Source organism: Tyto alba, unplaced genomic scaffold (genome assembly GCF_018691265.1).
Source record: "Tyto alba isolate M040663 unplaced genomic scaffold, T.alba_DEE_v4.0 Super-Scaffold_19, whole genome shotgun sequence".
Taxonomy (NCBI): Eukaryota; Metazoa; Chordata; class Aves; order Strigiformes; family Tytonidae; genus Tyto; species Tyto alba.
In genome coordinates, this window is record NW_024881281.1 from 2,818,009 (window position 1) to 2,845,781 (window position 27,773).

At 44.5% G+C, this 27,773-nt stretch overlaps 2 protein-coding genes across 15 annotated transcripts; one reads left to right on the plus strand and one right to left on the minus strand.

Annotated features, from left to right (window-relative positions):
* Nucleotides 1-27,735, plus strand: MYO19 (myosin XIX). 11 transcript variants are annotated; one of them, XM_042791308.1, is made up of 26 exons: nt 1-178; nt 600-662; nt 8,008-8,097; nt 9,957-10,101; nt 10,852-11,000; nt 11,232-11,345; nt 12,103-12,235; nt 12,454-12,523; nt 12,905-13,007; nt 13,222-13,318; nt 13,807-13,883; nt 14,241-14,331; nt 15,381-15,549; nt 15,843-15,916; nt 16,010-16,131; nt 17,885-17,998; nt 18,377-18,553; nt 19,457-19,603; nt 20,083-20,190; nt 21,073-21,143; nt 22,089-22,198; nt 24,066-24,229; nt 24,909-25,038; nt 25,226-25,311; nt 25,653-25,958; nt 26,911-27,735. In XM_042791308.1, exons 3-26 carry the CDS (start codon nt 8,086-8,088, stop codon nt 27,037-27,039), a joined length of 2,898 nt encoding a protein of 965 aa, XP_042647242.1. In that variant the 5' UTR covers nt 1-178; nt 600-662; nt 8,008-8,085; the 3' UTR covers nt 27,040-27,735. The 11 variants fall into 11 exon arrangements, 9 of the variants coding, with proteins under 9 accessions (XP_042647242.1, XP_042647241.1, XP_032860648.2 ...); XM_042791307.1 differs by lacking the exon at nt 600-662; XM_033004757.2 differs by lacking the exon at nt 1-178 and having other exon boundaries at nt 187-662.
* PIGW (phosphatidylinositol glycan anchor biosynthesis class W) lies at nt 1,715-13,289 on the minus strand. Of its 4 annotated transcripts, XM_033004764.2 has the most exons (3): nt 13,204-13,261; nt 8,612-8,615; nt 1,715-5,906 (listed from the first exon to the last, which is right to left on the minus strand). In XM_033004764.2, the coding sequence occupies exon 3, from the start codon at nt 5,894-5,896 to the stop codon at nt 4,376-4,378; it is 1,521 nt and encodes a 506-aa protein (XP_032860655.2). In that variant the 5' UTR covers nt 5,897-5,906; nt 8,612-8,615; nt 13,204-13,261; the 3' UTR covers nt 1,715-4,375. The 4 variants fall into 4 exon arrangements, 3 of the variants coding, with proteins under 3 accessions (XP_032860655.2, XP_042647248.1, XP_042647249.1); XM_042791314.1 differs by lacking the exons at nt 8,612-8,615; nt 13,204-13,261 and adding an exon at nt 6,692-6,908; XM_042791315.1 differs by lacking the exons at nt 8,612-8,615; nt 13,204-13,261 and adding an exon at nt 6,732-6,801.
* Nucleotides 27,736-27,773: the final 38 nt, after the last annotated feature.

Here is a 27,773-nt window from a genome sequence, read left to right on the forward strand (position 1 = left end):
CCCCGCCGCTCCCCGCCCGCGGCCGCGGCCCTGCCCCGCTCACGCCCGTTACCGCCCGCCCCCGCCCGAGGAGCTGCTCGGCGGCCCCTGTCACAAACGGCCGGAGCGCCGCGTTCGACCTCCGGCCCCGGGGGAGGGGGGGGGAGATGGCGGCCAGCGCGCCGGGCGGGAGGCTGAGGTAGGGCTCTGGGGACGGGGGGGGGGGGAGGCGGGCGGCTGCTCGGGCCTTCCCCTCCCGTGAGGCGGCCGCTGCCGTCGCCTTCCCGCGCTGAGGGGCCGGCGGGACGCTGAGGGGAGCCGGTGCCCGGGCCCTCGCCCTGCGAAAGCGCTGCGACCGTGGTGGGGTGCGGGGAGGGTTTGCGAGCGACCCCGGTGAGGTGCGGTTGATGGGAACAAGAAGAAAGGGGGGGGAGCAGGTGGGGTTCGACCCCACAGCGATGGCGGGATGAAAACCCGCCGCTGTCCCGAGTGGGTCGTGGCTGGAGCGAACCAGGGGAGCGGCCTCAGCGCTGGTTTTGCTGGAGATGCGGCTGAGCGCGATGCAACGGGGAGCGTGAGCGAACAAAAAAATAACCAAAAAAAAAAAAAATTGCACCCAGGCCTGCGCCTCGCCCGAGCATCAAAGTGCGGCCTCAGATTTCCCTGCCCTGACTGCGTGCCAGGTAAGGCAGGCTTCAGTCGGGCTCATGGTCTCTAACTTCAGGCTGTTGGCTTCTGCAGCATCCTAGCACAACCAGCTAGAAATCCTGTGGCTGCTTAATTTAGGCAGCCCCCCCCCCAAAAAAACATAGTCTTTCTTGAACTATTAAATAATACAGCTGATCTGTTCATTCTTGTCATGTATGTATATAGATACTAAAGTCCTTGCAAGAAAATGCAGGGGAGGCAATTAGGGAGCAGAATCATTTTTTTTCTTCCTTCTGCATAAAAACCATCTTTAGTGGAGGAGTTAATTTGCTTGAACTCATCGTGCAGCATCTCTAATGGAAACATTGTGCAGAGCCACGTCGCTGCACAGTTTGCAGTTTGTGTATTTTCACGGTTGTCTTCTTGAGCAAAACAGAAAGCTGGCATTTTGTAACAAGGGAGAGTTTCTCACATTAGGGTATTGTGAGTGCACCGAGCTGCGATGAGCAAACGTTGTCTTTGCCAGGTCCGTTCAGCGTGCGGGCTCCTGTGTCACTTCTGCCCCTCTGCTCCCACAACACAGACAGAACAGCAACGCCCCAAATTTTGTATTCTCAGCGTGCATATTGATAAACTATGTATGAAAAGCACCATTACGTTTCATGTAATTTTCATCCACGGAAAAGTTGTTGGGGTTTTTTTTCAAGTTGCTGGAACATGCAGCTTGCTTGTTGTCCACCAAACAGTGAAAAGACAGACAGCCCCTTCATGCCATTCATTTGCATGCCCCTCTTTCGCCTGGAGCAAATACCTGTTCTTTAGGACATAGTGGCTTTGAAATAGGATACTGCCTGAAATCTTTATTGTAACATTTGACTTGGAAAGAGACACTGCTGGGTTGGAAGGGAAGGCATGCTAGTGAGTTGATCCTTAAAAATAATTAAATTTGGTAAGAAGCTACTAATGTTTAACAAATAACAAGGTTAAGGATAAATGTAAGCAGCTCTACTCTCTCACCATATTTTTTCTATCCTGCAGCCCTACAAAAAGGCAATTCGGTGGAATTACAGCAGCAAAGACAAAACAGTTTGTTCTCCCAGTCCTCTGCTTTATTATTATTATTGCAGTCAGTGGCATGCTATAGTTGAACTGGTTTAGTCTTACTGGTTGAAGGACCTCTAACTTCTAGTAATTATGTAACAGCTAAATCAAAGTTTCTGATTTTTAAAAATATATCTTTGATCTGTACAAGCTTGCTCGTCTAAACATACCCCAGAGTGAAGTGAAATGCTGTGTTCGTGTTCTTACCAACCGCTGAGCTACCAGCTATTGAGGTGTGTGTGGAGAAGGTGTCCACAGCTCTGTGGTAGTGTTAGCTTCTCCTGCATCTTTCCAAACTCATTACAGTGCCGTTTGCTCGTACAAACTCTGTGATCAAAGAATGCTTGCATTTCTTGGTTCATTCAGAGGCACGGTTAATTATCTGTATCTATTCATAGTCTAAACATTCATCATTAATAACTATGCTGGTTGCTTCAAGGCATAGCTTGCAGCGTTTGTTATCGACAATAAGCAACGAGAATTAATTGTCTCTCATTAATTCAGTGGTGAACAACTTACTTTGTATGGCTTTAGAAGCGGGAGGCGGCCTCACGGTGCGGTGTTGTGCCGTTGTGGAGAGCGGCGGGTCCTCTCACTCTCCTCGTTACCTGTGCACCACGGTCCCCTCCGTTTGCCGGCTCTGCTGTTGCAAACCGCAGCTCCAGCCCTGGAATTGGTACCTGCCAGCCTGCTGCCTCTGCGGCGCTAGCAGGGCTCTGCACAGACACAGCAGACCTCCCACGTAATTTTTGCTTCAATGAGATGGAGTCGGCATCTAGATAGTTTGCTGCTTGTCCAGACACAACTCGGCTTTGTCACACCCAATTAATGCCTTAATTCTGAATCACACTGATAGACTTGTGCTCACAGGCAGAACTCATTGCAGGTCTTGCGCTTCAAATATTTCAAAATTAATATCCATGAGTAGTTTTGCATAAATCAGTAGCGCTGTTCAGCTCATGATGGAGGCCTTCCTTCCATGGGCAAGGGTAGGAAATGTTTTAAAATACATACGTACACCAGTTACCAGAAAACTCTGCTATAAACCTTGACAACTGTTTATAAGACATTGTTGCCAATTAATTGCATTTGTCCCCAGGATAACACAGGCTGGTTTTCTTTAATTCTGAAGACTATATGGCTATAACCGGGAAGTAAACAAGCATGGAATCAGCACGGCCACAGCCAATAATCCTCTGACTTCAACTTTCCATTGGCCAACAGCTAAGAGAACCTCATAAATTTAAGAATATTCCACAGCATGTCTGCCTTAAGGAATCTGATTTAGAGGCTTAATCTCCATAGGTTTTATGATTCATCACATTTGATAGACAAGGAGAAATATGAAATATGGCCCATGTTCCCTGCTGTAACTCCACTGACATTAGACATCTATCGTCAACTACCATTTGTATTCTACTTCTTAAGTATTTACAGCTCCCACTATTGAATTCCTCACAATCTTTAAATGTGTTTCTCTTCTCAACAACTTAATGAGGTCAGGAAGAACCATCACAGTTAGGAAAGTGAACAAAGAGGATCTTCTGCTCTGGGCTTTCAGGAAGACCGTGATAGAGAAATTGGGCACATCTCTTGTCAATGCTCTGCCGGTACCTTGACCCCCTGTGTCATGCTTCTTCCCTTTGCACACAGTTTGTTTGCTAATAAAAATTAATACAGAACGTTCCCACTTGAAAACATCTCAGCTGTCAAAATACAGGACTAAATGAGCTGCTGTTTAAGATAATTTTATAGACAAGTAAGTGGGCCTTGAGTACTTTTAGAGCTGAAGACCGTATTTTACAGCATTCCTAAAGATGAGCTGTCATAACATGTTGGTGTGCAGGCTGGGGGTGAAGTCATTTTGGATCTTTGTATTTTCTTATAAAAAGCTGTGCTGCTCTTACTATCTGCACCACAAATTCCAACAACTGCTTCATCTGCAGTTGAGCTTTATCCTTCAGAGCATCAAACTTTATCTAGGGTCTTCATTTATATTCATCAGTGAGGATGAAAATAAAATTTAGCTTTAATTCAAAGGCTAATTTAGATTTCAGGATATGATTAACATTCCACATACAATTACTGCCATCAAAGTCAAGCATATGCATAAATCTTTTCAGGACTGGGGCCAAAACATTTTTAAGTATCCACTTAATTCAATACATTTTATATAAAGAATTATTCTTATCTATTATTTATGCAAGGGCCTTAACTAGGTAAATCTTGACACAACTAAGTCTCTGTATAATTACTCATTTTCTTACTTTTCATCTGGCTTCTACTCTATACATTGTTAACTAATTCTACCAGCACTTGGGTATGAACGCAGTTCACTAACTGCAAATGCAATGTCTGCATTACTCTTCTGCATGAGTGCTTGTAGGAGCAGCAGGACCATTCAGCAAACAACCACAAGAACTAAGTTTTCAGGAGAATGCGTAACAACTCCAGCAGGTAACAGCAGTGACTCTATAATTTGGTAAACCAAACCATTAAAAAAATAATCAACCCTGAATCATAAAAAGCTATTCTAAGTTATAAATTTTTGCAAAACTTACAGGAAAAATACTAGTTTTTCCATTAAAATACCATCATTCAACTACAGCAAACAAAGTCCAACTAGTGCACTTAAGACAGAGTGGAATTACCAAAACTTTAATACTATATTTTTGGCATGCAGTATATACATAATTAAACAGTTAAAAAACATATACAAGTGTAGTATACATAATGTAAATGCAGCCTTGCTGTGGATTGTATCTACCAGTATATTCACAGCACCAGTCATAACATTTGCCAGCAAGAAAAATAGTAATTGATTTTTATTAATAGCACTAATCAGGCAAATGTGTGGCAGCTTGCCTTCCCTTCCGACAGGCACGGCCTCCGTTCCGTGCTTTTTACCGGCACTGGGAGGCTTTGCAGCGTTCCAGCAACAGGGCACGCTGGAGCCCTTCACAAGCAGCTTTGTGAACACCAACGTGAGGTCGGTCACTACAAAACAGATAAAGAAAGTCAGACAGTGAGCAAGCACCCATATGCAGTAGGAGAGATTCGCCATCCGGCGGGACACGGGGTCCGCGTATGTTTGCAACACGTGAAGAAATACGAAGAGCAGGAGAACTGTCAGCAGCAAGAAACGCACTGCCTCCATCCAGGCTTTCACTGAGTTTCTGAACTGCAGCAGGCAGAGTCCCACTTGGACACTCGCCATGTATATGGCTAGATAGCCAAAAAGAGAGAGCAGCCCTTCCCTGTTGGCGTTTAAAAAGCCAACCCTTGTATCTCTGCCGTTGCTGCCATGCAAGATAAACATCTTCAGAGGGGTGGTGTTAAGCATAACCTGATAAAGTACAGCAAGATTTATAGCAACAATGCAAGAAGTATTTCTCGGAAATATGGCTAAAAGTAGAGATGCTGCAAGCCTCACCAATGCTAAGGTGAAGAAGAAATTCCAGTGCACTCCATACTCCGAAGTATGTTCATGATAATCTATAGATTTAACACTAAGCAGTCGTCCAACGCCAAGAAAAATCAACGGCCAAATGGAAAAGAACTGCCTGGCCAGATTGGAAAATTTTGGTTGCGTCACATGAGACTTTTGTCTGACTTCTGGACAAACAAGAGCATTACCAAAAATAAAAGCTCCAACCCCAAAATCCATAACTCCTGTTCCATAGGTCTCGGCTTTGGCGTATCGCCTTGGATACTGCGGGAAATCCACTGCTAAAATGCTGATTGATGTCAACACATTGACATAAACGCGAAACACAGTTATTGCTGGAATGTATTCTGGATCCAAGTATGTCTTCTGGAAGTCTTTCACAATTTGCCTAAAAGGCACTCTGGTCTCAAGTTTACTTTGGCTGTATATTTTAAAAAATATTCCGGCACAGAAGGCTGCGATGATAGCTGGCATGAAAAAGATGATTGGAGACAAGACTGTACAGGAGAACAGGAGAGGAGATACCAGCACAAGGAAATCTAGCAGCAGGCTGTATTTCCTTGAACTTAACGGTTTCTTATAGTGCAGGTAATATAAAATCAGGAGGAGACCCCTGCAAAGCAGGCAGAGGGGAGCTAGAGACAAGCCTAGTGTAATCTCCACCAAACTAGTTCCGTTTAAGTTGCTGATAAAGGCTTCTTTCACGTGTTTTTGTGCCATCCTCCTTCCTCTGAAAACACAAGCATGAACTTGAGTTAGTTCTGTAAAACAGGGCTCTTTGAACTCCACCCAAAATGCATCTTCCATGCAGGTCAGAAGTCCCCTGTTTTTCAGTAACCCTTCGACTGAAAGGCTGGAGAAGAGCAGCCGGGGTGCTGCAGCGGCGGGTGCCGACGCTCGGCTCTGGCCTGGGAACCCGGGCCGACCGACAGCACGGCAAACCCCACCGTGTCGTGTTCCAACAAGAGTTGGAACACATTTGCGCTGCAAATCTCTAAATATCCAATACCCGGCTGAATATTCACATTAGGACTAACCTTACTGTATGCCCTGCTCTGCAGAATATACTTAGTCATAGCCTCTGTAGCATAAATGGAACAGATATATAAAGTGTGGCCCTAGTGAGGTTCCTGTCGCCTGGGACGTGCAATAAAAACAGCAGCTAAAACCCCCACTTGCAACCTTTTGGAAAAAAAAAAAAAAAAAAAGCCACTTGCGCCTTTTTAAAAAAGCCCCAGTCCCGCAGTGATCCCAGGGCTCCCTTGCCTTGCGGGGCCCGTTTCAAGAGAACAGACGTTCAATGGAAAAAGCATAAATTCGTCAAAATTCCCGGTTTGTGTGTTTAGCCCAGGCAGCCGCGTCCCGGTGTACGGTGTGTGTGGTGGAGGGGGGGGGACGGACACACGGACAAAGCCGCCTTTCAGCGCCGCCGCACCCCCCCCCCCCCCCCCCCCCCCCCCCCCCCCCCTCCTCCCGCCGAGGCCCCGTCGGGGCGAGCAAACAAACCAAACCGACCGACCCCGGGGAACCGCGCTGTGAACGAAGGAATCTCGTGTCCTCACCGTCCCCGCCGCTCCCGGCTCCGTCCCGTCCCGCCGGTGGGCGCGGAGCCGCCGGGCCGGGCCCGGCCCCGCCGCGGCCGCAGGTAAAGCCCGGCCGCGCTCCCCGCCCGCACTTTCGCCAGCGGGAAGCATCAGCCTGATCATCCGCAGCTCCCGATTCACCACCGGCACCTCCCGCCGCCCCGGACCCGCCTCCTCCGCCCGAGTGCGCGGGGATCGGCCGCGGCCCGCCCGCCCTTAACCCCGCGGAGGGAGCCGGCCCGGGAAGGTGCGGTCTGGGGGGGCGCGGGGTGGGGTGGGGGGACACACTCACACTCACACCCCCCCAACCCCTCCGGCAGGCCCGCTGCGAGCGACCTTGAGGCTCGGGAGATCGTCCCTGCCGCCGCGGCGGGGAGCGGTGGTAGCCGGTGGCCTTCGGGGAACGGGTTTAACTGGCCCGGGGAACTCCTCTGCCGGCGCTCGGCAGCGCCTCTTCCAGGGAAGCGAAGCTGTGACTGGGTTAGAAACCGCGGGAGCGGGGAGGGTCGCGATGGTCGCGTGTATCGTGAGCTCTGGGCGCTTGGGTTCGGGGGTCGAAGTGGTCTGCAAATGGTGGTTTTGTGCCGGGTAGGAATGGGGTGGGGTGGGGTGGGAATGGGATGAGAATGGGAATGGAATAGAATAGAATAATATAGAATAAAATAGAAGTAAGGGCAGTTTCATCTGCTGGAAGAAGGCAGAATTCTTCCCGGCTATGTGACTGGAATTTGCATTTATCACAGAAATTCAGAGGGTGGTGAGCTTGACTCGCCTTGGGTTGGCTCCCGCTGATTTCAGAGGAAACAGGAGGAGGGCAGCAAGCAGGCGTGCCTGCAGCATACAGCACTGCGCAGAGTCGCTCCTTGTCCAAAAGCACCGGCTGCTCCGGCGCCAGCAGACCCACAAATCTTTCCTATTTGTCCTAACAGGAGGAATTTAACAAAGTTGCAATTTCTAAGAAACCTTGCTTTATTAATTCAGAGAAACAAAGCATTTTATTCCTTGATGTAAGGAAAGATATATTATTCCCTCCAAATAAGCTTTATTTGCAGGGGCAAGCGGAATGTAGGGATGTTACCCTGACAGCGCGGGTAGGCTTTCTATCTCCAGCGTTACAGGGGCCCCACCAAGATCAGTGCTTCTGTCTGAAGCCTTTAGGCTTTGCTTGTGGAACCCTTTGGAGAAGGACTTGTGTGGAAATATTTTGTTCTAAATAATTTAACTTTATTTTTACTTTTTTAATTCAAGAGTTCTCCGGTCTGATTTGAATGAGATACCCTAGAGTAAAGGCCCTTGCCAGTGTTCCCATCCATAGAGTTGGACAAGATGCCAAAGCAGGTAAAAAGAAAACCAGAAATTGTGTGTGCTAATTAAATCTTACTGCCAGGAAAGAATTCTTGGCTTGTTTCCATGCAGTCAAGATTAGGTACCCATGAGTATATTCTCCCCTAGTTCATGAATTGACTGGACTATTAACCGTGTGGTTTTGAGCTGTGTTACTAGCAGCAGCTGGTGATTTTTGTTATGCCGTTGGCTTTAACGGGGCAGGTGTTAACGCATGTAGCAAGCACATCCTTAAGGACATTTTTCCAGTAAAGTTAATGGACACATGAGCTATGCAGTGTAGGTATCAGAAGTGATTGTATTTTCAAATACCATTTTTCTTTCGGCTAAGCGATCATCATCTCTTCTCCGATGAAGCGATGTTGAGCAGGGGGGTGCAGGGGAGCAAAAATAAGCCCTTTCTCAGGTTTTGCAATATCAGCTGCACAATGGCCTTAACTTGGCTGGTGCCAGCATAATACAGCGAACCCATGGGAGGGCACGGGAAGAATGGGCAACCGGCAGAAACTCCTCTTGTCCGTGGAGTATTTCATAATTGTGCGTGTCTGTTCTCTGTGCAAGCAGCAAGCTTCTGAATGTTCATTCAGAGGAGAATAACAGAAATCACTTTGATGGCAATGCTTAACTGCATTGCAAAGCTTATTTTTTTCCCCTGCTGTGTAAAATTTTGTATTACTGGAAATGAACTACTTATGCTGTCTGCCAAAGCTAATAATGCTCCTAAATGAGTACATTATTGTAGCTGTTTTTTTTTTTTTATAAATATGTTAATGAGGTTTTGCAGTATATTTTCCCCTTTAATAATGAGCTTAGCTCATGTAGTGGGAATGCTGCTAACTACATTTAGCACTTTTTCTGTATAAACAAGGTGATACTGTTCACTGGCTTGGTTAACTTGTAAAGAATTGCAGATTTACGCTACTAAATATAAATGAGTAAGGTTACTTTGGAGGACTTCCTGTCTAGAAGGGGAACAGAAAAGGAATATCTAGAATGCAAAAATTGGGACTGGCATCTTTTCCCTTCTTCATTTCCCTCCTAGCCTCTCTCTTCTTCTCCCCAGAAATGACAAACAGGACCTGAAGTCTCTCTCCTGACTAAGTTTTCCATTACGTTTGTACAACAGATGTGTCCTGCCAACTAACATTGTCAAGGACATGGGAGCCCAGAGGCTAAGATTTAAATACTTTAAGTGATTCAAAGGGGGCAGATTTTCACCTAATACAAGGCAACTCTTACAACGACACCATTTCTTTCCCCTGGCTGCAACACGTGCACTCTGCAACTTCATTCTTGGGACCCTCAATCCCTGCCCTAAAAATGAAACTCTGCTAGGAAAACTGCATTTGTGTTGGACCACAGTAGCCTTCAGCTCTGCCTTAGCCTCTGCAGCCAGTCCTTCCCGCTTCCCTCTGCCCAAGGCAGCGTTTGCTCTGAATGTATGACATTCATAGGCTTAGAAATATGCCAGTTCAGAACATTGTATAAGTGTGTCTGTGCTGAACGACCTGCAAAATTGCAAGTGCCAGGTAGTGTGAGTCTAAGGACACGTTCTTTCTGCGTGCCTTTGCTTACAGCTAGAATTACCAGCGATGAATTCAGTTTACAGTCAGGGTTGTCAGCCTGCCATCTCTTATATGCTAGAAAATACCTTTCTAAAAACAGAGCACCCCATGGGAACCATTGATGCAGGGGAAGGTCAACTGGGAGGAAGAGTAGCTCAGACATCCTAAGTTATGTCTTCTGCTGAGACTGAACTTCTGTTACATGGAAGCAGAATAAACTGTAGTGGGTGAGGTGAAAGTCCAGCTATATTCAGCTTTTGACTGGTGCTGACCTGACATCCTCTCCAGGAAAATGGCCAAAAAGAAGATTCTATCATCCAGAATGACCTCAGTGAATCATTTGAAGAAGAAGTTAGAGCATTCCTCAGTGATGAAGAGAAACTGCATCTTTTTGATGACCTCACAAAAGTTAATCCGGTGACAACTACAACAGGTAAGCAGCCAGCCAGGGGAGCATCTCGGAGGAGTCGCTTTCCCTGGTGGCTACTAATGTTCCCATTGCATTAATGCTGTCGTGAACACAGTAGTTAGAGATTCAAAGCCTTAGAAAGTCACATTTATCTCTGCTGAGTTTTTTTCAAAATACTTTTGTTGTAGATTTAGCCGTGCTGGTCTCTTATCAAGCTGTGCACACAGAGCTCACACTTGTACTGTTGGTTCAGGTAGCCAGGGTGCGGTTCAGAGTTAATGCTACTGAAGGACTCCTGCATGACCTTGTGACTGCAGTTTGGTGGTATGTTCATATACGTTATAGGAACATATCAGAAAACGGGGCTCTGACTTAGCTTCAAAATATATCCCTGAAGTTGGTTTGGAAAAGTAAATTCTTTGCTCAACTTTTAAAGTTGATCCTGTTAAGAGAAGCTAAGGCCTGTTCCTAGTGCAGATGGGGAATTCTTGCCTCTGATTTGCAAGTCAACAGAGTTGCTTTCTAGGATTGACTACGTGAAACCTCATAAAAGCACAGGATTTATTGAATAGAATAGTTAGCAGATCACTTAACATTTTTTAAAAATAAGAGCAGCTCTTAAAGTCATCGATATGTATGTTAGAGCCATATCACTCTCTTGATCACCTCATTCTCTATTAAACCTAATAGGTAACATATCTGAAGATTTTTGTTGCAAACAGGAAGAGTCAAGTACACTTTTCAAAAGATGCTAACAGAAGGTGTGTCTTTCAGTTCTGAAATGTCTTCAAGCAAGATACACAGTAAACTTGTTTTATACAAATGCTGGCTGCAGCCTGGTGGCTTTAAATCCATTTCAGCCTGTCTCCTGCCTTTATTCACCTGAACTTATGAGAGAGTACCATGTTGCACTTCGGCCTCAGGTAATCCTAATATTTGAAATAACTGTCCTTCCGCAGAACCCAGATGCCAAATCTGTCAAAATCTGTATGAGCAAAATAATCCTAAAGGATAAAACCCCCTTCTAGTGAAATACGAGTTCTGATAAAAGAGCAGTACTTTTTTCAGGTAAATGTGAGAAGACCTTTGCTGTCCATTGCTGTTGAACTGTGTAATTACTGTTCTCTAAAATATGAATATTCTTTTACTGCCAGGATTTAAAACCTCACATCTTTGCAGTGGCTGAGCAAACCTACAGAAGCGTCCAAAGCCAGATAGACCCTGTAAACCAGTCTATAATTGTGAGTGGAGAAAGTGGTGCTGGGAAGGTGAGGAGGTTTTTCTCTGACATTGTTCTTAAGGCTTGAGATTTGCTAGTGATTTGTAGTGCATAGTGTTTCAGTGAACAAGCAAAGACAAAAATAAAAAAAAAATTTCTGACAGAGCACGTAGCCAGTCTGCTCTAGCACGACTCTCTTGAAACATGCGTAAAGCATTAAGTGATTGCTGCAGTTAAATAGACTTTACTTAATATAGCTGCTCTTTAGGTGACATCTGTAATTTCTGGGAGGGCTAGATTTGAATCATTCAAAAGGAATTGCACCTGAGTTAACGACTCAGCCTAGGCTGTCAGGGAGCTAGTGTGGGTTTAAGCAAACCCTATGTAGGGAGTTAGAAGAAATGGAGAGTTCAGATCCTATCCTAGGCCCTTCTCTAATGGCCCATCCCTATTCAGGAAGGGTTTGATTTGCTTAGTGTGAATGACTCAAAAGTCCATTTATAATCAATTCATCTTAAGATACTAGCAGTTAATTCTAGCTGAGCTTCCAGATGGTTACATCTTGACAAAACTGCCGTTCAGCAAAGCACTCCGACTCCAGCAGCATTTAAATGCACGTCTGTTGCACGTAAGCATATGCACAGAAAGTTTCCACTGAACTAGAGCTACAAACCTGACACAATTACGCCCTTTAGCATCATCGCCAGCTGCATACTGTGTTTTCAGAAGCTAGCACTGTTTCACTAATTAACATAAATAATAATGTGGTAAAAACAAAGACCTATTGTCAAGTCTCTATCTTGCAGACCTGGACGTCCCGCTGCCTTATGAAATTCTATGCTTCTGTTGCTGCTTCAGTTATGTCCCCAAAAGGCAATGAAACTGTGGAAAGGATAGAGAAGAGAGTGTTGGATTCCAACCCTGTCATGGAAGCATTTGGTAAATGAGGCTTTTTTAACAGCAAAAAAGAGGTAGTGGCCACTATAGGAATTTTCTTTGTTAACACACAAGTCTAAGCTAGCTCTTGGTCCTCTCCTTAAAAGACAAACTCCTCAAATACTGGAGCTATATACAAATCACCCTTAATGTCTGTATGTTCTATGTGGAAGAGTGGAACCACTCTGATTATGCTGTGTCTGTCACTGGCAATTTCACAGGAAATGCATGTACCCTGCGGAATAACAACAGTAGCCGTTTTGGAAAATATATCCAGCTTCAGTTAGACAGGTAATAATTAATTACTGTGTAAAAACCTTATCTATTGTCTTGTTCCTTTAAATCTTTACAAGCTTTTCTGAAGTCTGCCTTAGAATATTTTGTCTGTTTTTAGAACATATTTTGGTTGGCAGCTTACATCATTATTATTGTTGTTGTTATTATCTTTTTTTTTTTTCCTGCAAGCTCTCACCCTGACCTATCTCTAAAAGAGAGCAACGGGAAAGCAGAGATGCAGTTAAGAATTCTGAACAAAATACTACATTAAGCTTGCACAAAACTGAAGGTGAACTGCAGAGCATTCATAGTCAGTTGGTATCAAAACAGGACAACACCTCTCGGATTCTGTGAGGAAGTTTTGTTGAAATCTTTGCTTTTTTTTTCTCCCTCTAGACTCCACCATCTGAGTAGTGCTTCCATTCAGACTTTCCTTTTGGAGAAGACCAGAGTTGCCTATCAGGCCCCCAATGAAAGAAACTTCCATATTTTCTATCAGGTTTGCCTTCTGTTAGTTTTTCTAGGTATTTCTGACAAACAGCAGGGGTGAAATCACCAGATTTAGCACAGTTGCAGCTTTCAATATTTGACAGTTTTCCTGTCTGCCATGCTTCCAAATTAAATTGTGCCCCCAGTACGTAATATTCTTCATTGTCTGTGAGCCGTAAATACCAAAGGCAGAATTCAATAGTTACCTTGTTTTCTGTCTCCAGATCACAAAAGGTGCTACTGCAGAGGAGAGGCTGGAATGGAACCTTCCAGAAGGGGCTGACTACCGCTGGCTGCCAAATTCTGAAAGAAACTTAGATGGTAAAGATTAGTTGCACAAACTCTCCATTAATAACGGCTGTAACTTTAAAGGCAGGCAGGCAAAAGTGTGTCTGTCCTAGCAAATCCCATGACCGAGGCTGGTCAGCCGACAGCAGAGATTTTGCAAAGCCACCTGCATTAATGTGATTCTCTTTAAGTTTCAGTTTGCACTATTCAGAGTTTTCACCTGGCTTAAAACAGCAGTTTCTGGCCTAGCAAATTTGCATCTCTCTGTGGCTCTGTTTAGAAACTGTCTCGTCTTTGGATGCGCTTCAGCAACCTGCTGCCTAACGTCAGAGCCCCACAGAGTCAGTATTAAGTCAATGTCTTGGTTCTCCAGCTCGTACTCTGGGATTTACCAAAAGAGCATCTGGCTCCCTTGGTCTCCTTTGGCAATTCCAGCTAAACTGGACGTGGTGTAGCGTGTTCTGCTTACCTGTGTTTGTGTGCGTGGCTTTCTTTAAAATAGCACTTGTTTGGCTTTTCAGAGGACTGCTTCGAGGTGACCAGAGATGCAATGTTTCACTTGGGCATTGACTGCTCCACACAGAACAATATTTTCAAGGTCAGGTACAAAGCATGGTCACCACGAGGCTGCTAATGATGTTTGGGGTGTCTTTTTAATGTGGGATTTCTGCAGAAGTAAATCTGTATCAACGGACAACATGGTTTGTTAGGTACTCCTGACTGGAGGGCCTGCAGCTACGCATTAGGTTGCATAGCCAAATGCTACATCTTAGCTAAAAGCCTGCACCTGTGAACTTTAGTTTTCCTTCAGTAATTGCGAGTTAACATAGAGGCTTGGAATCTACTTGGGGTTTTTTGTGCAGAAGTGTTTTGATTTGTCCTGTTCATGTGGCTAAGAGGACACTGCCTTGGAGGAGAGCTGTTTTAGAAAACTCAATGATTGATTATATTTCAGGTATTGTCAGGCCTTCTCCATCTTGGAAACGTTCAATTCTCTAATCCAGTGGATGAGTCTCAGCCTTGTGAACTAGAAGACAAAACCAAAGGTGAGGCAACAAGCACACCACGCTTCAGAGAGCCTTGTTATCTTAGTCCAGGTGCCTAATGGAAAGGATTACTATGCTCTCCTGCATGATAGGAGACTATCAAGGTCATGGGCAACCCAAAATTTAGGTGTGCTTTTGTTCAGTACTTCGTGGTTTCAAAGTACTGAACAAACAAAAGCCTAATGCTCCCCTGCTCTGAGAGATAATATCCTTCCGTTACAGGTCAAGACAACTGCAGCATTAGACAGTCATTGCAGAAGGATTACTGGCAGAACTGTTCCTCTTGATTGTAATCTTACGCTGACATCACAAGACTTTTAGAAATCTGACCCAGAGTGGAGAGCAGGGCTTTTAAAATTAAAGCTTTGAAGTTTTCATGATAAAGCCTAAAATTCCTCTGAGTAACAGCAAATTTGTTAATTTGCGGCGTAGAACGTAGGCTGTTTTGCATGTCTTTAGGAGGTCTGTGAATCTAGTTTTTTTCAGAACTACAACACTGTTCTGAATAATGAAGTTTCCTACTATTATTTCACATGCTCCGAATTCACACTACTTGATATATTCAAATAGTTTTGCATACAGCTGAGGTTAGCAAGATCTTAAATGCTTTGTTAGCAAATAGTCTTTCTTCTACATTTCCTTACTGTCCCCCAAGTCCCTGGTTTTTTTCTGGCCATGACTGTTTGATTTGACTATCTGGATTTAGAGGTATCTGCTCAAAAACAGTAAAAAAGTAACAAAGACATACCTAGAGAGTACTCTCTAAAATGCCTATTTCAGTGTGGCAAACTTCAGACTTTTTGGTATTGTTTCCTTTGAAAGAGAGTACTTAAAATCCTAGGGGTACTGTACGTTCAAATTAAGAGTCTAATCTTGCAAAACTTTCTCCCAAGTTTGGGTAAAAAGATCCAAAATCCACATTTAAGTTGGTGAAGTCGTGGAAGTGTCATTTTTCTGTACTATCTCTAGACCTTCCATAACTTCCAAGGGGCTGCATTCATTTGACACTCCAGATAACCTTGCAATGTTGGGTTTTTTTCCTGAACAAGATTTTGTGAAGACCGCTGGAGATTTGCTGAAGATACCCGTTGAGGAACTATTGGAATCCTTAAGAATTCGAACAATAACTGCTGGAAAACAACAAATCTTCAAGAAGCCATGCTCCAGAGCCGAATGTGAGACGAGGAGGGACTGCCTCGCCAAAGTGATCTATGCTAGGTAAGGACGTGTCGGCCAGGCTGCTGTGCTAATCCGTATAACTTCTGTGAGGGAATAGGGAGGCCAGAGGGATTTACTTTCTCTGGCTTTCTGCTTGGGCTCAGTAATGGTGTAACCTGCCCTTCCCCTCTCGACACACCCTTGATTCAGTTGTAGATAGTGACATAGCTGCAGTATCTGAGAGAGAGATCTTCAGAGAACTGCTGTTTCATGTCATGATTGTTTGCTTCTTCCATGGGATACCGGTGTAAAGAGCGGTAAAAGAACACTAACCCGGTTGTCATTGTCTGCAGGTTGTTTGAATGGCTCGTTTTGGTCATAAATGAAAGCATCTATGCAGATCCATCAGTGTGGACCAGCTTCATAGGTATGGTTATTCAACCCTGGTTTAACTGCGTAACCGTAAGTCCTTCCAGCTGCTCCTAAACCCAAGTGCACCGTCTTCTCGTATTCCTTCCAGGTTTGTTGGATGTTTATGGTTTTGAAGCCTTCCCTGAAAACAACTTGGAACAGCTTTGTATTAACTATGCCAATGAGAAACTGCAGCAGCATTTTGTAGCACACTATCTGAAGGCACAGCAGGTAATACCCCACTAAGATCAAATGTTAAATATCTAATTTTAAACCAGCATTGTTTGCCTTTTTAATTGTATTTCTGTGCCTCTGGTCAGATTGCAACCTTCAGTCGAGTAAGTAGTGCCACAGAAATCAGTAGGAAGTGAGTAACAATTGCTTTTTTAAAGAGGAGAGTGTGAGGCAGCTAGTGGAATGAGACAGCTTTCTCTCTTGGGTACTGGAAATCTGTTCCCTATTGTACAGCTGCGTTGGCTCTGTGGCCTGTTAAACTGTTTGCTTTCCCTCAAAACGCCAAACACTTAAATTCTTGAGATAAATGTAGCCTAAATTGAGATTTTCCTGGAAGCTGCTGCTTATAATCATGTTAATTCTCTTCATCAAGCATAAAATACCTAAATGGGTGGGGGAGCTTCTAGACCTGGCCCCAGTGCGAAGGCAGAGCGCCCAGCAGAACCCCGTAACAGGCACGTGGTGCCTGGCGGAGCCTTCTGCCGCCGGAGAGCAGCTTCATCAACCCAGCTGCTGTGCCAGTACCTTTAAAGACAAAACCACGCTGCGCATCAGCTTTTCTGTTTGAACGAGGAGGTACACGAGTCGTGTCGTTTCACAGTAAAGAAGGTGAATGCATTGCGGCCACTTGCCTCGCTGGCCACACGCTGCTAATTCCAGTCCTCATCCGAGTGCTCTGAAAGCTACAGAGTCCCTGCCAGGCCTGGGCTGCTACTCTGACAGATGTGCTTCAGTTCTTGTTGAATTCCTCCACGTGATACGTACATTGCCACAACGCTCTCTGGCATGAACTGGAATTTGGGAAATTATTTTCTTTATGGCACCAACGTGATGGTGGCTTCTGCCTCACAGCATAGTTTTATCAATTTATTCAGAAGATAAGTACCTCTGGGACTGTAATTTGTTCTTTCCTATGCCCAGCCTTTTTTTTTTTTTTTTTTTTTCCTACCTGCCCTCATCAGTATGCCAGGGGTTAATGGTCAGCGAAGATGGAAACCAAGTTCAAGCACACAATTACTTTCCTTCAAACTGTTTCATGACCTCTGTTTATAGTACCCCTCCCAATTACTGCCTGCCCTCTTACCTCTCTTGATCTGGCTGTGTCCCAAACCACTTAAACGCCATTAGTGGCTGTGCTGAGCAGGCTTTTGGCAGGAAACTTTTAAAATAACTGGCCAGAGCTTGTGCCTCTTAAACACTCCTGATGGTTTGTCCTGTAAATCAGCATAAATATCGTACAAATTATTTCAACCTGCATCTTTCCCCGCTTCCTTCTGGATCAGGCTTTGTTTTAAACGGAGCCCACCTAGTAGTCAGGCACACAACGATCGGTTTAGGGCTATGTCCCAACCTAAGGAAGGAGTTCTGTGTGTTCCTTGCCCTTCAGGGCAAAACTCAGTGCAGCCAGGAGAGGCTTATGTTTGTTTATTCTACAAAGCAGCCTTGCAGCAGCTCTGATAAATCTGTGACGTTCAGAAATACTTAAATAAATTGTTCCAGCAGGATCTGCTGCTGCACACTCAGAAGCTACCTGGGGTAAAATATCCTCGTTTGTTGGGGTTTTTTTGTTTTGTTTTGATTTGTTTTTTCTCTCAAGATTGCCGTTGAACATGAACTGAGCTTTGGACGAGCAGGCTGAGCCTGGGATTAATTTGTTAAACAGTAACTGCATCGAACTGCAGCAGGGGATACAGTTATTTGAGCTCTAGTGCCCTCTGCTGCAGAATAACCACTTTCTCTGGTACTTCAGGAAGAATACGCAGCTGAAGGCCTGCAGTGGTCTTTCATAAACTACCAGGACAACCAGAACTGCCTCGATCTGATAGAGGGCAATCCTCTCAGCATTTTTTCTTTGCTGAATGAGGTAAGTGTGGATGTAAACCCCTAATGCTTTTGTCTTAGTTGCCTTCCTTCTGTCCCATGCCACCAAAGAAAACATGAAAACTACATTAATAGGAAACTTCTCAGCTATAAAATTTCTGCAGAGCTTATTTTTTAGTACAGTCATGACACTGCTTCTTCCTAGTCTAAGCTTTTTCCCTCTGCTCCTGGATGTTCTGATTCAAACATGAAGTCTTAATTACATTTCCCCTGCCTTGCTCCCCCATATGTCAGGGCTTGCATACTCAAAGCAACCCTAAGAGTAAAATGATATGATTTTATTTTAATGTGTCTTAGTTTTTAAAGACAGTTCTTTATGACAGATAAGAGATGCTGCAATTTTGTCTCATATGCTATGCAGGAGTGCCGTCTGAATAGATCCTCTAACACTGACCTGTTTCAAACTCGGATTGAGAAAGCCTTGTCCAATAACCAATGTTTAAGTCGAAACAAGTTTAGTAAGAAGCCCAACTTCATTATTTCACATTATGCTGGCAAAGTCTGCTATCAGCTGGCAGCAATGGTGGAAAAAAATAAGGTAGGTGTTTTCAGAAAGGGCTGTTTAAAAAAATCAAATCAAACCAAAAAATCTTACAGACCAAAAGCGTTTTAAATCAAAGTACCGCTAACAAGTATATTCAGTGATGCTTACTGGATATACATACCTTGTTCCAATTGGATCCTTCAGGCCATGTAAAGCTGGGTAACACGTTCTTGATCTGATTTTCGATGAACCATCACTGGCACAAGCAAATGCTCTGTTAGCAGACCTTTCAGCTGAGGATTAAGTGAACCAAATCAGGGCTTCTTCCATTCCTGAAGAATTCTGAGACAATGCAGAAGGGTTAATGACATCAGGGCATTTCCATAACCATAAATATAGTGCTTCATTTCCCCCAAACAAGCAGGTAAGTTTATGAGAAACAAGAGCACTGACAGTACCAGGAAACTCAACTTTTGGCTTCATTGGGCCATCAGGGAATGAGTGAAATAGTCTGCAGTTATGAAGGTCCCTTGTCATTTCTGACATCACCAGCAATTCTGGCAAGTGGTCTTAGGTGATGCAATAAAATACCATCTCTTAATTAAAAGGAAAACTTACTAATGTCTGCTGCAGACTGTCCTATGGGGATTAAACTAGTCCTGAGACTTCCAGCTCACTTAAGTCGTGTAATGAGAACAATGTTAAGAGCAGTTGTACATTTGACTAGGTCTGCTACATGTTCAGCCAAACATTTTTTTTTTGGTTGGTTGTTTTTTTTTTCTTGAATCTGACTACAAATGAATGTATGCAGTCAGATTTGAAGCTACAGCTGTGGTTAAATCAAAGTTGGCATCAGAAATACTATTCCATCTATAGATGTGGAATTTTGAATCATTTTCAAAGGTGGCAGGTTTCTGCCTAAGTCAAAATACTAATGAGTCCTACCTGTGTTTGCAGGACCCCGTTCCACCAGAGCTGGTCCACGTTTTGCAGAATTCTAAGGATCCTTTACTTCAAAAATTATTTCCGGTGACAGAAAGGAACCAAAATAACATCAAAAGCCAGAACAGAGCAGCTGTTGTTACAGTGGTGTCAAAGTTCAAGGTACATCCTATTCAAGTTTCTGCTTTTACTGCTTTCTTCATAACTAGATGAGAAAACAGTATAGTTGGACCAAGATCAGTAAATGTTATTAAAATGAAACAGCCGTAAAACAGAAATAGCTTCAGATTCTTGATATTCTCTAGGTTTTAACTCACTTTGATTTTACCTTTTCCTTTAACAGTTGGGCATCTGCCTTTCTGAGGTTTCTTCCTACCTGTTCTTCTTGAGGGGTTAGCTTCTAGCTAATGGCCCTGCACTAATTTTGGAAACTTTCTGAACTTGCCATCAACAGTTCTACAAAAGCATCCATACAGTGGATTTTTTGCTCAAGCTGCTCTTATAGAAAAGCTCTGCTGCTACTGAGTCCATAAAGCCACCCTTACAAAAGGCAGCTTCATTGTTTTTATAGAAGACCACTGATTAGCTAAAGTACTTGTGGAGGAGGAGCCTCTAATTAAACCTGTAATTGTCTTCTACAGGGTTCACTTGAACATCTCATGCAGATTTTGAATAGTACCACACCACATTACATCCGATGCATCAAGCCTAATGCTGACTGCAGAGCAATGACTTTTAAAAGAGAAGAGGTAACTTATCCAAAGCCTTTCCTCACTGAGTCAATGAGACTTTGTGCAGGGCTTTGCACTGGGTATCTTACGATCTAGAGTCACCTCCAAAGCTCTTTTCACAGCACATTTTGAAATAGCTTTTTTCCTTCGGAGCTTCCAAGATAAATGTCCTTCCAGAACAACTGCTGATGCTTGTCTAAGGTGGAGCTGGTAACGACAGCAGCTCTTCCAGATGCAACTTACTTGTTGCTGTATGAGAATTTCTTTTACCAGAGCGCTCCTGGGTTATCTGGGGTTGCTACCATCCCAGCCCTTGAAACAGATAAAGGTGATCTGACTGCTCAGCAGTCCTGGTCACGCAGATATCTTTGTGGTGAATGCCCACAACAAAACTTTGCTTGCTCCTGGAGTCTAGTCTAGGACAAGTTAGATGAGATCAGCCGACAGGCATGTCCTTGGGAGCAGAGCAGCAGATGCTAAAGCTATAACTAGCCAACTTCATCTGATGCAAAACCAGGCAGCTGGAGTAGTGCCGCATTAATTTAAAACACTCGGAGAATTTGCTGATTGCATGCATATAGTATTAACATACCAACACTGGGTTTTCATATTCCTCTGCCTTCGGGCAGCGCAGGGTGTGTGGATACCACAAGGGAGGGCACAGGAGGACTGTCCCTCTGTGTTCGTACTACCTTGCCCCTACTCTGGGTGTTACTCAAAGGAGTAGCTGGGTGGCTGCCTAACTCCCTTCTCCCACCGCTCCCTTTGCCCCCCGGTGCCGGCGTGGGGGTGCACACAGGCTGCTGCGCCTGGCCGGGCTCGAGCACCCCCTCTGCACACCCTGCCAGCAGCTTCCACAAGGACAGTGGTTCCCTAAAACCAGCTCAATTTATGCCTCAGGTTCTCAGCCAGCTTCAGGCGTGTGGAATAGTCGAAGCCATCACCATCAGTGCAGCGGGCTTCCCCATTCGGTAAGTCCTAACTTCATGAGGAACATCTTCCATAATCCATTTTGATAGCAATTAGTGGCATGTTAGTTATTCAGAAGAGCTTATAAGCAGGAAATCCAAATATTTTGCAGTCTGTTTCCGACCACAAAACTCATTCTTTCAAAGCTATCTGAAGAGTTCTGCTGACTGCTTGCTTTTAAGCTTACTTGAGCACCTCTCTTAAATGTTTTGGAGACAAAAATACCTGTCACAAATCTGTTGGTCTGTGTTTTCAATAATGAGACTTTGCTCATTCAGCACGTCCAAAATTGCAGTAGCAGCATAACAAGCAGCGAGTGCTAGCACAACTTGCATTCAGGAATGGGATTCTTAAAAATATACCAAACACTGACAAAGTCCAGATGTGTCTGTAACACACCCCTGGTCTGAGAGCTCACTGTACCTTCGCAGTCTGAGAAGCTGGGGAAGAGAGGTTTTGATGTGGACTGTCATGTACTAAAACTTTCTGGTTGAATGCGGCTTCGCAGTAACTCTTTCAGCAATTAAAATTATAACTGGCGTTAATCTAAGCGTAGTCATCTCGCGGTCGAGCATCTCGTCGCTGCCAGACGCCTTACTGAGCTTTCGTGACCACCCGTAAGGGTGGAGGGAACAAGGCCCGAGCTCGTCACGCCCCCGACAGCTCAGCATGGATGGGGTGAAGCTCACCGTTACCAGAAACAGGCACAATTCCTGCCCGGTCTTTGTTACAGGCACTGTCTGTTACTGGGCAATAGGCAGCCTCCTGCGTTTCTTCAGAAAGTCTGAATTTTCTTGCATGTTGGTGACTACAGAGGCATCAGGCTATGTGCATTCTGTGTTCTGGATCTCTGAAGCCATTCTGCCATTATTCCCCCTCAGAGGACAGGTTATTTACCATATAGTAAATGATACTCGCCTAGAATTGACTGTATGTTTGTCTATCAGGATCCCTTTCCAAAGTTTCACTGAGCGCTATGAAATACTGAGAAAATCATGTGGGTCCAATAAAAACAGCGCGTGTGACAAGAGCAACTCTCTTACTGCTCAGAAGGAAGGTACGTTTCTTTAGCAAATCCCTCTGCCACCCAGTAAAACTATCACTGCACCAATGTGATATCGCATAAATCAGGTACAGTTACTGTATTCAGCTCTAGGGACACCACTAGTCTCAAAATATTTTTCTAATCTATCACTAACTTGAGTTTCTGACTTGCCTAATGCTTACGGCAGGCTCTTTTTAAAAGGTGCAAACTTGTCATCTTACTGCTGTTTTTCTGTGTTCCTCTTGGGTAGAACAATTACAGTTACCGTGGTGTTTGGGGTTCTCCCCCGATATAGTTTGATTCAGGGTTGGTTCTTGAGTAGACCTGAAAACCACTTACCTTTTTGCTTACTCCTTCTCCTTCCTTTCTTTTTTTTTTTTTTTTCCCCTACCTTGTTTTCTTGCTGAACACACTGGCCTTCTAGCTTACCTGGATTCTGCTGCTTCTTCTCCTTTTGCAAACATCTGTATGAGATTCTTTTTTCTAAGCAAGAGCGAGGATGGACTTTAAAAAACACAATCCAGTCTACAAGGTAACATCTTTGGTATGAACCCCTGAAAGAAGGAGCTCATCAGGTGGTTACATTTAATACTGAAAGTTACTGCAACCCCCTTTCCTAGGTTAATCCCATCTTCTCCCAGTGGGGCTGTTCAGTAACCAGTAGACGTGGGAAGCAGGACCAGTAAGTACCAGCCTATGTTAGATAAGTAAAGTGGCTGAAAATCTATTCACTTGGCGGAAATGGAAAGAAGTAATGAAGTATGGGCTGGAAAATTACTTACACACCGTATCTTTCTCCCTCAATTCTAAACCCATTAGCTGAAATGCCTCTTTGTGATAGGTCACCAGTCCCTTTTATCTTTAGCAGGTAATAAGCTGCAAACAAAGCAAAACAATTTCCTAAACACGGGGATAAGCTTTTGGTTCTCTTATCACCCCAGCCCCATGAACACCATCATAGTCACCAGATGTCTTCCTGTAGGCAAGGATTGCTTATATTTGTTTTCAGTACCTTAAAATGCTCTCATCTCCTTAGAATATTTATAGCAGAAAAGCAAACAGTATCCAGGATGGAAAGATACAAAGACCATCAAGTTCCTGCACTGGGCATGCAGAAACTCATGCAGCATTGCCTTGAACAACACAATCTCTATCAAGGACAGGTCTGAATTAAGTCTACCTCTATTTGCAAACAGATTAATCTGGCTAACTTGTTTGTCTCATAATGTAAAACATTGTGTACTGTGTCCCAGAAATGGTTTTAATAACCTCTCATTGCTGCAATGAACTCCTGCTTAGTACCTGTCTCTGTAGCTGCTTCTGATGCCCCATGAAAGCCGTAGAATTTGTTTTCTGTTCCTGAATCTTTCAGTATATTAAGGCTAGGAGTCTAATTCCTTGCTTTTTGTTCTTTCTTCTCAACACTGTTGAGTTTTGGGTAGTTCACCAGCTTTTCTCAGCCGCTCAAATCTATTCTTAATTGCATTGCTGTTGCTTTCTAATGTTTCCATGTAGGACGCTTTAAACAATGTGAGAACAGCTGAGCCCCCTTTACGTGTTTCTCCTCATTGAAATCTACCCAAAATGGCATTTGCTACCTCTGGATGGCTTATAATAGAGGTGATAAAACAGCACCCAAACTACATCCTAATTAAAACACACCACGCTGGTTTTCTAGTTGCTAGCACGTGGTGACATCGGTGCTGTCACGTTGTTCCTCTAAACACACCTAGATCTAGTGATGTCTCAGCCATCACCTCCTCCCCTCTGGGTGTAGGTGTGTTCCCCCTCAATGGCCAAGAAGTCTCGGTGTAAAGACAATTACTTGGTCCTGATTTCCCAGTGGTGTGATGCCTTCTCTTCAATGCTTCCTTCGCAGGCAAGACTCCAGAGGTGGGTGATGACAAAGCCTCACGCTCTGTTGTTTTAGAGATCCTTCAGAATGTTGTTGTGGGACAAACTACTGCTGAGCAAACAGGGAACGGAGCAGAAAACGCTTTGGTGTACTGTGGCAAAACCAAAGTATTTATGGCTAATTCTGTGGTAAGAGTGCTATTTCCTTGGCTACCAGTTTGGGAGCGTACTTGCACAATGAGGATTCTGGCACAGATTATCATCACGGTTTAGGTGATACTCCTGCTAACGCAAGTGTGACCAGAATTTGACATTTTCCCAAATGATTAAACTAAATCAAACATCCATCAGAATCCAACTATCAGAAGCACTTTGTTGAATGGCATCCTTGCTGTTAACGGGCAAGGAGCTGCACTTGTGTCTCCTGTTACCAGTATCCTCCCTGTTTGGTGAAGATTAGCTTTCCTCAGCTTCAGCTGGCGGACTTGGCCACTCCGACAGGCCTCAGCAGCTTCTTTGTGAGAGACGAGGGAGACCACGGCACTTTGGCAAAGCTTGCTTGCTAGAGGATGCAGCCATAAGAAACCCCCTTCAGCTGAGCTGGTTTTTAAGCCAGCTGCTACTGTGACTTTGGGAGTGGCCACTTTTTCCCCCCACAACACACTCTTCCCCCTCAGATACTTACATGTTCATTTTGCATGTCATCTAATAAGCACTAATGAAGTGCTCCCACTTCTAAAACCTCATCCAGCACTTACGACACTGAAATGTGCACGTGGTTTTCTGACAAACACCAAGAGACTGTAGAAGAGGGAAGAGTTGTGAACACAACTCCGTCCCTAACTGCAGGCGTGTATCCCCAATGCAGCTGGAGCAGCTTGAAGCAAGAAGAGCGGAGGTGTTAAACGAGAAAGCATTTTGCATTCAGTGTTGCTGGAGAAGATTTAAACAGAAGAAACGAGCGAAGGAACGATGGTCTGCAACTGTCATCCAAGCAGGTAATTTGATAAGGGTGTGGCTGAACATGTATAACAAGTAACATTTCCAGTTACACTGGAAGTTTAAAGTGGCAGGAGCGGTTATGTTAATCGAACCCGGAGAAAGCTCAAGTGCCATCTCGCTTACATTGTGTGCAAGAGCTTCTGACATTCTTTCTACTCAGATTTCTTTTCATTAAATCTTCAGCTGTTCGTTCCTGGTTAGCCAAGAACCGCTTCCAAAGGATGCACAGGGCTGCTGATGTCATTAAGCGTGGCTGGAGGAAATGGAAAGTAAGTGCTTTGGTACAGGGAAGTATTGAAAGTGAGTGACTGAGGCTTTTCAGTGTTTGAGAAGGAATCTGCCTCTGTCAGGCAGCTGTACAAACCCAATATTGCCAGTTCTCCAGAAAAATCTTAAGCTGAAATGCAGAAGATGGATGCCAGTCCCCTACAGCTGCTTCTGCAGGGGGGCAGTGCAGTTCCTTACCTTCATAAAATGGGGAAATGTCCCAAAGGGCGTCCCTGTCCTTGAAGATGCCCTCTTTTTTAGACTCTTAATTTTGCAGTTTTAACTTCTGTTCAAGATCTTTGAGAATCTCATTCAAGAATATTGTTCTGCTTCCCTTCATCAGGCAAAAATGGCTGCGTTAGCAGCAGCAGAATTGGACGAGGGTGAAGAAAAGGCATTCTCAGTTCCTGGAGCTACGGTGACCTCGGCCAAACCACCTTGCTCTTTGGAAACAAGTTGGCCTCTGCAGGCAATAATTCAGTTCTGGCCTCTCGGCCTTGTCCTGGCTGCTGCACCCGTTACTGTAACGGGGCTTCGGAGGGACCTGGCCCTGCTGGCATGCCTCAGGGTACTTCAGGAGAGCGGCTGCTACAAGGTGGAAAGCTGTTTCTTTGGCTGTGGCATCACTTCCATCAGAGCTCTCCCACAGGTAACAAACCTCCCGCCCTCTGGTCAGCAGCACAGCTCAGCTGCCGTGAGTTCAGCAACCTGAACTCTGCTACCGAGCTGAGCAACCACGCAGTCTGCTCTGAAGCTACAGCCTTCCTTTCTCCACTGCTTACATACGCGAGGGTGACTCTGACATCAGTGGGTCAAGCCAGACCCAGGGCTGAGTTGAGACTTTCAGCTAAAAACTCCTTAATCTCTGTCATAGGAACAAACCGCCCCAAGCTCTGCCTCAGAGATGGAGAGCAGAGCATTCTCACAGGGGCTCTGATGATGACCTATGTATTTTTTTTGCTTAGGGGACTCAAGTTGCACCACGGGTGAACACATGAAAAAGCATCTGCTTGGGGAGGAGCCACTGGGCGTATTCATAATATCCCAGTAATTCAGAATTTACTTCACTGTGCAGATAACTGCACAGACTAATTGGCACAGAGGATTTTCAGGGCAGAAACTGGGGAGCAACCCTCTGGCACTTCATCACCTATGCACATGCAGAATAGTCTTAGATACCATTTACTACAAACAAGCCCCAACCCACACGCACTTCTCTCAGAAACTCCACTCTAGTTACAAATCACCTTGTGCCTGTGCTTGGGTTTTTTGCTGATAAATTTTCCAGGTTGCATAAAATTATGTGGGCAAGCGCGTAGCCCGTGCCTGGTCAGTTACTACAAATAGGAAGAAGCAGTACTGACTGAATACTCAAATCTTCAGTTTAACTTAATTTCAGTTCAAATTACAGTTTTGGTATTCTCTGTAGTAATCATTTCTTCTCAACCCATTTGTACTAGGACTCCTTTTGAGGTTTTCCTCTATCCTTATTCATATTCACTAGCTGCATTTGTACTACAGCACTACTTAGTTCGAACAGCAAAATGAGCTCAAAGTCTAGTAAAAACATCAACTGATCTCTCCACCTCTTTTTCTTGTAGGGCTCTATCAAGTTCCACTGTAAGAAGTCTCCCCTGCATTACGCAAACGTCAGCCCCCACAGAGATGCCTATTCCATCACTGGATTTAACCAGATATTACTGGACAGAAAAAAACTCCTTCCAACATAGGTTTTGGCCATCTGCATATAGTGTCGTTGTTCCTTCAGGAAAGGACTGTCTGCAAGCTGCTGCCTTCAAATTACTCAACGTCCATATCTGCTGCTACCTCAGAGCTTTATACATTGATGCATTGTATGTACAAGATAATATACTTTAAATTTAGAACGCATGGGGGGGCATTCCTCCTCTCACACACATGCACATATTAGAGAAAATATCAGTACTATGAGAACACTCAACATAATTAAAATAGATCAAGCGCTTTAAGCAATAAATACTTGAACTGAACTCTTGTGGGACTACCTGGGAGAAGCAAGAGGCTGGTGAAGAGAGAGCAAGGAAGGCAAAACATTTCTGCTGTGTGCTGGATTCTCATTGGGAGGTACAACGGTATTTGGATTGACCAAGAGCGTTCAGTAACGTAACACTTCTGTGGCTGAGGAAGCGAGTAGCAGTCAGCTCTAACACTAACAGCAGATGTCTCAGGGAAAAGCGAGACTGGACTCTTGTTTTTTATCTATAGGACCAAAACATGCATACTCTCACAACTGCCACTCGTTGCCAGCACTCCCCAGTCAACAGCGTTACCTCGCCAGGCGCCTCAGCGGAGGCGCGCCACACCGTCTCATTGTGCTCATGTGGGTCCTGAAATTGTTCTGCTCTTCTGTACATGCCACTTTTAAATAAACTCTTAAATACCTTGCAGAGGCGTCTGACCATCCACAACAAGGTTTAGTTAACAA